At 42.6% G+C, this 10351-nt stretch overlaps 1 protein-coding gene across 1 annotated transcript in view; it reads left to right on the plus strand.

The window, feature by feature from the left end:
* Positions 1 to 8460, plus strand: part of CWC25 (CWC25 spliceosome associated protein homolog) — a 32134-nt gene extending 23674 nt beyond the window's left edge. The window contains exons 9-10 of the mRNA XM_065897539.1: positions 7701 to 7862; positions 8346 to 8460. Coding sequence (XP_065753611.1) covers positions 7701 to 7862; positions 8346 to 8460 — 277 coding nt within the window. The remainder of the gene's footprint in view (positions 1 to 7700; positions 7863 to 8345) is intronic.
* The last annotated feature ends 1891 nt before the right edge of the window (positions 8461 to 10351 follow it).

Consider the following 10351-nt stretch of genomic DNA (forward strand, 5'->3'; position numbering starts at 1 on the left):
GTTTATTCCTAGGTATTTTATTCTTTTTATTGCAGTGGTAAATGAGTGTTTCCTTGATTTCTCTTTCTGATTTTTTGTTGCTAGTGTTTAGGAATGCAAGAGATTGCTGTGCATTAATTTTGTATCCTGCTACTTTACCAGATTCATTGATTAGCTCTAGTAGTTTTCTGGTGACATCTTTAGGATTTTCTGTCTATAGTATCATGTCATCTGCAAACAGTGACATTTTACTTCTTCTTTTTCAATTTGGATTCCTTTTATTTTTCTTTTCTGACTGTTGTGGCTAAAACTTCCAAAGCTATTTTGAATTATAGTGGTGTGAGTGGGCACCCTTGTCTTGCTCCTGATCTTAGAGGAAATGCTTTCAGTTTTTCACCATTGAGAATGATGTTGGCTGTGGGTTTGTCACATATGGCTTTTATTATGTTGAGGTAGGTTCCCTCTATGCCCACTTTCTGGAGAGTTTTTATCATAAATGGGTGTTGAATTTTGTCAAAAGCTTTCTCTGCGTCTACTGAGATGATCATATGGTTTTTATCCTTCACTTTGTTAATATGGTATGTCACATTGATTGATTTGCGTATATCGAAGAATCCTTGCATTCCTGAGATAAACCCCACTTGATCATGGGGTGCGATCCTTGTAATGTGCTATTGGATTCTGTTTGCTAACATTTTGTTGAGGATTTTTGCATCTATGTTCATCAGTGATATTGGCCTGTAATTTAATTTTTTTGTGACATCTTTGGGTTTGGTATCAGGGTGATGGTGGCCTCATAGAATGCATTTTGGAGTATTCCTCCCTCTGCTATATTCTGGAAGAGTTTGAGAAGGATAGGTGTTAGCTTTTCTGTAAATGTTTGATAGAATTCGCCTGTGAAGCCATCGGGTCCTGGGCTTTTGTTTGTTGGAAGGTTTTGTTTTTTTTTTTTAATAAATTTATCTATGTATTTGTTTTTTATTTGTGGCTGCGTTGGGTCTTCGTTGCTGTGCGTGGGCTTTCTCTAGCTGCAGCGAGTGGGGGCTACTCTTCGTTGCGGTGCATAGGCTTCTTATTGTTGTGGCTTCTCTTGTTGCGGAGCACAAGCTCTAGGCTTGTGGCCTTCAGTAGTTGTGGCTCACGGGCTCTAGAGTGCAGGCTCAGTAGTTGTGGCGCACAGGCTTAGTTGCTGCACGGCATGTGGGATCTTCCCAGACCAGGGATCGAACCCGTGTTCCCTGCATTGGCAGGCAGATTCTTATCCACTGCACCACCAGGGAAGCCCCTGTTGGAAGGTTTTTAATCACAGTCTCAATTTCAGTGCTTGTGATTGGTCTGTTCATGTTTTCTCTTTCTTCCTGGTTCAGTCTTGGAAGGTTGTACTTTTCTAAGAATTTGTCCATTTCTTCCAGGATGTCCATTTTATCGGCATATAATTGCTTGTAGTAGTCTCTCATGATCCTTTGTATTTCTGCCGTGTCAGTTGTTATTTTTCATTTCTAATTCTGTTGATTTGAGTCTTCTCCCTATTTTTCCTGATGAGTCTGGCTAATGGTTTATCAATTTTGGTTATCTTCTCAAAGAACCAGCTTTGAGTTTTATTGATCTTTGCTATTGTTTCCCTCATTTCATTTTCATTTATTTCTTACCTGATCTTTATGATTTTTTTCCTTCTGCTAACTTTGGAGGTTTTTTGTTCTTCTTTCTCTAATTGCTTTAGGTGTAAGCTTAGGTTGTTTATTTGAGATGTTTCTTGTTTCTTGAGGTAGGATTGTATTGCTATAAACTTCCCTCTTAGAACTGCTTTTGCTGCAGCCCATAGGTTTTGGGTTGTTTTGCTTTCATTGTCATTTGTTTGTAGGTATTTTTTGATTTCCTCTTTGATTTCTTCAGTGATCTCTTGGTTGCTTAGTAGCATATTGTTTAATCTCCATGTGTTTGTATTTTTTACAGGTTTTATTCCTGTAATTGATATCTAGTCTCATAGCATTGTGGTCGGAAAAGATGCTTGATACGATTTCAGTTTTCTTAAATTTACTGAGGCTTGATTTGTGACCCAAGATGTGATCTGTCCTGGAGAATGTTATGTGTGCCCTTGAGAAGAAAGTGTATTCTGTTGTTTTTGGATGGAATGTCCTATAAATATCAATTAAGTCCATCTCGTCTAATGTGTCATTTACAGTTTGTGTTTCCTTATTTATTTTCTGTTTGGATTATCTGTCCTTTGGTGTAAGTGGAGTGTTAAAGTCACCTACTATTACTGTGTTGCTGTTGAGTGCCCCTTTTATGGCTGTTAGCATTTGCCTTATTTATTGATGTGCTCCTATGTTGGGTCCATAGATATTTACAATTGTTATATCTTCTTTTTGGAGTGATCCCTTGATGATTATATAGTGTCCTTCCTTGTCTCTTATAATAGTCTTTATTTTAAAGTCTATTTTGTCTTATATGAGTATTGCTACTCCAGCTTTCTTTTGATTTCCGTTTGCATGCAATATCTTTCTCCATCCCCTCACTTTCGGTCTGTATGTGTCCCTAGGTCTGAAGTGGGTCTCTTGTAGACAGCATATATATGGGTCTTGTTTTTGTATCCATTCAGCCTGTCTGTGTCTTTTGGTTGGAGCATTTAATCCATTTACATTTAAGGTAGTTATCGATACGTATGTTCCTATTACCATTTTCTTAATTGTTTCGGTTTGTTATTGTAGGTCTTTTCCTTCTCTTGTGTTTCCTGCCTAGAGAAGTTCCTTTAGCATTTGTTGTAAAGCTGGTTTGGTGGTGCTGAATTCTCTCAACTTTTGCTTCTCTGTAAAGCTTTTGATTTCTCCGTCAAATCTGAATGAGATCCTTGCTGGGTAGAGTAATCTTGGTTGTGGGTTTTGCCCTTTCATCACTTTAAATATATCTTGCCACTCCCTTCTGGCCTGTAGAGTTTCTGCTGAAAGACCAGCTGTTAACCTTATGGGGATTCCCTTGTATGTTATTTGTTGCTTTTCCCTTGCTGCTTTTAATATTTTTTCTTTGTGTTTTTAGTTTTTGTTAGTTTGATTAATATGTGTCTTGGCGTGTTTCTCCTTGGCTTTAATCTTTGTGGGACTCTGTGCTTCCTGGACTTGATTGACTATTTCCTTTCCCATGTTGGGGAAGTTTTTAACCATAATCTCTTAAAATATTTTCTCAGACCCTTTCTTTTTTTCTTCTTTTTCTGGGATGCCTATAATTCGAATGTTGGTGCACTTAATGTTGGCCCAGAGGTCTGTGAGACTGGCCTCCATTCTTTTCATTCTTTTTTCTTTATTCTGCTGTGCGGCAGTTATTTCCACCATTCTATCTTCCAGCTCACATATCCGTTCTTCTGCCTCAGTTATTTTGCTATTGATTCCTTCTGCAGTATTTTTAATTTCAGTTACTGTGTTGTTCATGACTGTTTGTTTGCTCTTTAGTTCTTCTAGGTCCTTGTTAAAGGTTTCTTATATTTTCTCTATTCTATTTCCAAGATTTTGGATCATCTTTACTATCATTGCTCTGAATTCTTTTTCAGGTAGTTTGCCTATTTCCCCCTCATTTATTTGGTCTTGTGGGTTTTTATCTTGCTCCTTTGTCTGTAAGATATTTCTCTGTCTTCTCATTTTGTCCAATTTACAATATTTGATGTCTCCTTTCCCTAGGGTGCAGGCTTGTAGTTCCTCTTGCTCCTGTTCTCTGCCCCCGGTTGTGGGGTTGGTCCAGTGTCTTGTGTAGGCCTGCTGATGGGAGGGCCTGGTGCCTGCGTTCTGGTGGGTGGAGCTGAGTCTTTTCCCTCTGCTGCGTAGGGCCGTGTCAGGTGGTGTGTTTTGGGGTGTCTGTGAGCTTAGTATGACTTTAGGTAGTCTGTGTGCTGATGGGTGGGTTTGTGTTCCTGTCTTGTTTGTTGCTTGGTGTTTGGTGTGATGCATCCAGCACTGGGAGCTGCTGGCAGTTGGGCGGAGCCAGGTCTTGGATTCATATAGAGGCCTCCGTGAGAGCTCTCTGCGATTAATCTCCCCTGGGGCCAGGAATTCCCTATTGGTCCAGCATCCTGGACTTGGTGCTCCCACTCCAGAATCCCAGGCCCGACTTGTGGTTGAAGGACCAAGACCCCACAAGTCGCTCATCCCAGCAATAAAGGGGATTAAAAAATAGACTAACAAAACCCCAGACAAATGGTAAACAGTAAAATCAAACAAACAGAAACAAGGAAGCACACACACAAAAGAAACAAGAACAGAGCTAAATAAATCAAATAGCAAGGTAACAACCAGACAAACAAAAGAACCCAAGAACGAAATCAAACAATTAAGAAGAAAGCTGACAGAAGCCCCGAAACAAAACCAGAGCAGAGCACCAACCGAAGAATGAAGCAAAGAAACGAAACAAACCGACAAAAAGTGATATAAAAAGAAGAAGAGAGAGAAAGGGGAAAGAAGACAGAACAACAGAAAAGCAACGTAGAAACAGACATATAAAACAATAAAATAGAAAATATATTAAAGAAAAAGACAAAACCCTGGAGAAATGGTAAAAACAAAATCAAACAAACAAAAGCAGAAACAAGGAAGCACACACTCATGTAAAAGAAACAAAAACAGAGCCCAGTAAAACAGAAAACAGGAGAACCAGACAAAGAGAAGAACTCACAAATGAAATCAAACAATTAGGATTAAAACTAGCAAAAACACATGATCTAAAAACAAAACCAAAGCAGTGTGCCAGCTGAGGAGTAAAGCAAGGAAACAGAATAAACTGATTAAAATGATTAAAAAGATAATAATAATGAAAGAAAATAAAAAGGGAAAAAACACAGGACGACAGAAAAACAAAGTAGGAATGAAAAGATTCAAAAAAGAAAAAGAAAATGAGGAAGGAAGAAAATAAGGGAAAAGAACACAGAAGAGCAAAGTAAAAATAAAATTGTATAAAAAATAAAAATAAACAATAAAAATATGTAATAAAACATGGAGATCCCAAAAGACTGAAAAAAAAAAAAACTAACGCAACAACAAACAAAAAAAGAAACCAAAAAAAAAAGCCAGAACCAACAACAGAATGAATCAAAACATAATAAAATTAATAGTAATAATTATGTTTCCCTGGGGTCTCTGCTGTAAGTGTCCTTTCACATGCCATGAGCCACAGCCCACCTCCGCCTCCCCAAGAGGCTCCTCTGCCTCTGGGCTGGTCTCTGGACCTGCTGTGGGCCCTGTGAGCACCACTCAGACTCAGATCTGGCACAGTTCCTGTGTGTGCTTGCCCCCAAAGTCCACAGCTGCCAGAGCTAGACCGTTTTCATTTGTGGGAAACACTCATTGTCTACTCAGATATTCCACAGACGCAGGGTCTACCTAGCTGATCCTGGGGATTTAATCTGCAGCTTGTATAGCTGATGGAAAGATTTTCAATCTTCTTCCTTAGTTACCCTGTCCCTGGCGTTCAGCTTTGGTTTTATCCCCACCTCTGTGTGTGGTCCACCCACAGGAGTCTGGTCCTGAGGCTGCCTTGGAGCTCTTGGGTCTGCCCCTGTGAGGACGGGGTACAGAGGTGGTCCGACTGCTTGGATCGCGGGAGCCCGGGCCGTGCCAAATGCGCAGGGAAGCCGGCGGCCACGAGCGCAAGAGATATGGCCCTAGTGAGGGCCTTTTCTGGCGCCCAGCATAAGGCACGTGAGGGCCAGCCCTGGCCGGGGTTTTTCTGGCATCCGGCAGCAGGCGTGTGAGGGCCAGCCCTGAGCGGGCTTCTTTTATTGTCATTGGCAGGCGCCGGCGTGTGGGGAGAGAGAGGTTACAGTAGTGGCTCCTCCCCATGCATGTGACTCAGCAGTAGCGCCTGCTTTCATGGCAGTCCAGTCGTCCTACATAGGCATTTCCTGCTGCAGATTTCCTCCCTCTCGTCCCCTCAGTTCATCTTGCCACATCCAGCAGCGGTTCTCACTCTGGGCCCGTTCTCCAATCCCCATGCACCAGCTCCCAGCCCCCTTGCACACCTGTGAACACACGTCCCAGTCTGGGGCCTGCAGGCCCGCGGTACGGACCATCTGTGTATTTCTCACTCTGTCCCGTCTGCCACAGACTGGCCACTTCACCCTCTTCCAACAGCCTCAAATGCTTCCCTTCTGTCCCAATCGATTTTCCCGTCGGAGAGGGGGTTTCCCCGAATTCAGGACTCTCTCCTCTGCTTCAGCTCCCCCGCCCCAGAGTGCAGGTCCCCATCCGCTTCCTTTCTTCCTCCTTCTCCCTTCTTTTTTTTCCATCCTACCCAGTTATGCAGGGATCTTTATAGTCCTTTCTGGGGTCCAAGGTCTTCTGCTAGTTTTCAGCCAGTGTTCTGTGAGAATTGTTGTATTTATAGATGTATTCCTCATGTATCCGTGGAGAGAGATGAACTCCACGTCCATAAAACTAGGAGTTTTATGGTTTCCGGTCTTACGTTTAGGTGTTTAATCCATTTTGAGTTTATTTTTGTTATGTGATGTGAGAAAATGTTCTAATTTCATTCTTTTACATGTACCTGTCTGGTGTCATTCTCCTGTGTGGTTCAATTTCTCAGAAACTACTGGAGGGTCTGCCTTCTGGAGGGTCTCCTGTAGATGTTCGGGAGAGTAGTCACGGGCTTCCCCGAGTCAGGCATGAGGACCCCAGAATGTCTTAATTGCTCCTTATACAGACCTTAAATGAGTCCCTTTGTTTTCAACCCTGAGCACCACCCTCCAAAGTGCTTGGTTCCTGCAGTCCCTGAACCTTTCCCGGATTTTACATTGTGAATATCTTGCTTCTGATCAGTATCAGGCACTTAGGATTCAGTTTCCTCTAATCTGTTAACGTGGTTACTACTCCTTCATCCACTTCCATCTTCTGACAATTTGTTCACATCTCTCATTTAGTGTTATTTCCTCTTCCGTCTTCTTGTGCTTTTATGTATTTTAGTTAGTGGGGTTTTTGAAGGGGAGGCTTTTCATTTCGCTATAGATAACTAAATGTCAAATTTTAGTATCTTAATTTTCTCAAAATTGGGCTCCCACTCCCTTATGGGACTCCGATACTTATTTTTCCTTTTAAAGGGGGATCAGTACATCACACAAATTTGAGAAGCAATGGATATGGATGTCTGACATTGGTAGTGATCGAGCTGGTTCATCACCTCCTCTTCTTGCTCTTCATTTGCAGTGAGTGCCAGGAAAGACCTACCTATTACTGTCCGAGGCTAAATTGAATTCTTCAGACATCTTGCTTCTAGCTTAGTCCTAAAGTGGTATACTCGTGCACTACGTCCATGAATTTCTAAGCACCTCTAGTGGGTAGGTGGTAGATGTTAACCGTTACATGGATGAACTTAGTCCCCTGTTTTATAAGTTGTTGAGCAAACAACTGGAATATAATTGCCATAGCCTGAGGCTCCTGATTAGTTCTCAGTTTATTTTTTTGTATTTAATGTTTCAGAGTAATTACTCCAGAGATTATTGAGTGAGAGTATGGAATCCTTCACTAAAAGTCTTTGAAATTTGAGTGCAACCACCTGAATAAGATATTAGGAAGGAAGGAAACTCATGCTGAGTGTGGCACTGGGCTGGGCATTTCTGAGAGAAGAGAGCCATGGGCTAGAGAACCTGGGGTCCTACTTGGTTTCTCTTCTCCCTGTGGTGTTTCTCTATTTGTTGTTGTTGTTGCTGGGAGAGAAGTAGATCTTAGGGTGATTTTTGTGTTCAACAGAAAGCTCTCATCAGAGGAGCTAGAGCGAAAACGGCAAGAGATGATGGAAAACGCCAAGTGGCGGGAGGAAGAGAGGCTGAACATCCTCAAGAGGCACGCTAAGGATGATGAACGGGAGCAGAGGCTGGAAAAGCTAGACTCCCGGGATGGGAAGTTTATCCAGTGAGTGCATCATTTTCCTGCCTATCAGCTTTTGTGGCGATGGTCCCAAGGAGGCAGTTGGGCAACTGGTTCATTCATTGTGTTCCCAGTGTTTCTGTGTCGGTGCGGAGCTCAGCCCCCAGACACCATTGTTACTACTCCCAGCTTCTGGCCAGACAGTGGGACGTTTTTCATCTGAGGGGAGGAGAAGTGAATTGGTATTTTCACTGAATCTCCTTGGCCTTCTCCTAAGAATTCATGGCTCAGGAAGCCTTTTTCAAATGAAGCTTGGACTTATTTTCCAAAACAGATACATTTCCCTTATAAATTTATAAAAAATTGAGTTCCAGATGGAGTCACTCGAAAGTTATCTACATGGGCTTAAGAGAGTTTGTGCTTCTGCAGCTGCTTTATGGCTAGCAACCTGTTTCTTCTTACTCCGCCAGATAGTTGACCAGTTGACAAATGCATGTTACTTAACTTTCACCTGTCTTCTCTTCCCAGCCGCATGAAGCTAGAGAGTGCATCTACCTCCTCTCTGGAAGATCGGGTGAAGCGGAATATCTACTCTCTACAGAGAACCTCAGTAGCTCTGGAGAAGAACTTTATGAAAAGATGAAAGCCATCCCCTCTCTTGCTGGTTTTCCTGAAATTTCCAGGGAGGCTGCTGATCCCTTAAAAATTCTCTTTATAAGAGTTCAAATGGCTTCTTCCACAGATGTCAAACCACCACTGTTCAAAGTGACTGTCCTCCATGGATTCCAAAAACAGCCCACTTCTTTTGAGAACCAGTGTGACTTGCTCTATGGGACCCTCAGTAACTTGCTGGGTGCAGAGCAGGTCTTAACTGTTGTTAAATGGGTGGGCACTGGAACATCAAGGTGTGAGCACTCGTCTTGCTCTGGAAGGAGGCTCCCTTATGCCTCTTCCCTCCACCTGTGTGAACAAACCTATTCTGCCACCTCAGAATAGACTGGACCTTTCAGAAACCTCTCTCCCCAGAGTCACCCAGATAGTTTGTGCTTACCAGGGTAAACGAACATTTACTTGATTTAGTAGATAATGTGACAGATGATGTCAGATTACGGCAGAGCCAAGGGAGTGACAAAGAATCTGGAAGGGAAAACAATGCAAAAAAAACCCCTAAATGAACTGTTGAACTATTTGGACTATCTTTCAAACTATAAAGTATATTGTGTATATGTATAATTTTTACATGCTTTAAAAAAAAGTAGTTAGCTTTGTTAGAATATCTTGTTTGGTAAGTGGCTTTACTATGTAATAGAACCACATTGTATCTTGTTATCCAGTAACACAGTAAGGCAGGTCAGCTTTTCTTTCCTCTTGGAATCTGGCTAGTTGTGGAGGGGCCTGGGTTTATTGATAGGATCTAGGGTATCTATCCATTTACACTGCGTACGGTCTCTGATGTGGGCAGTGCAGTGTTGAAGTCAAATGATTTTAGTAGTCAGGACCAAACTGCCAGTATGCTCCCTGGCTCTTAAAAGAAAACATAATGGAAGCTGTTTATTTCATGGCTTCCCTTTTATCATGTAGTAATCTTATTACAATTCTCGATTTTCAGGAGTTGTTTGCTATTATTTTTTAGTCAGGTATTAAACAAAACAAAACAAAAAACCCAGACTCATGGGATCCATCTCCTTGTCTTTACCCCTTTCCCTTCTCTTTTATCAGAAGCCCTCATTTGACCCAGGAAGTCCTAGGCACTCTTGACCCACACATTAGCTGGGCCAGTTCCTTGTTCTGCTAATTCCTAACTCTGCTTAAAATGAATTTGGGTTTATATTTTTGAGCACTTATGATGCCAGGCACTGTTATGCTTAAAACCCAGTCTTTCCCCAGAGAGAAAGTAACATACACTTGTTAGGCATTTAATCACCTTATCCTGCTTCCCTATACTAGGGTTAATTATGTCTTTTATTTTATTAATTGGTAATAAAGGCTACATTTATTTTTGTAACTGTGCAAAAAGCCACCTGTGCTGAGTAACGAATTCCCATACAGAACAATATTGATCCGCAATTTGTGTCCAGTATAAAATGGAGAGCCTTAGTCTGAGAGGAATTATGTAACAAACCGTGGACAGTTTACTCAAAGATTTCATCAAGTGAGCCAGAGAGTAAGATGATTATAATTCTCTACCGAAGGATAGGTGTCTTACGGTGCCGGCCTGTCCCTTAACTGGACCCTTTGGCGGGAGGAGGTCGGCAGCCAGTGGGTGGGAGCGGGACCCATTCATAAAACCCAGGGCTCCCGGCTGGCTCCTTTCATTGGCCCTGGGGGGAGGAGGCGTGTCCTGCGGGTGGAGCGAGCCCCGGGGCCCAGGGGAGTGGGAAGATCCACGCCTGGGTGCAGCGAGGGGGCGTTTCTTTCCTTTCCCGGCAGGACTTTACCCCTCGCTGTGGTCCTCCTCTCTCCCCCGGGGTGGGGATGGTACGTCCCACCCTCCTCGCATTCCCGCCCCTCCGCCCCTCCTCCCCCCCGGAGCA

This window comes from Phocoena phocoena, chromosome 19 (genome assembly GCF_963924675.1).
Source record: "Phocoena phocoena chromosome 19, mPhoPho1.1, whole genome shotgun sequence".
In the NCBI taxonomy this organism is placed as follows: Eukaryota; Metazoa; Chordata; class Mammalia; order Artiodactyla; family Phocoenidae; genus Phocoena; species Phocoena phocoena.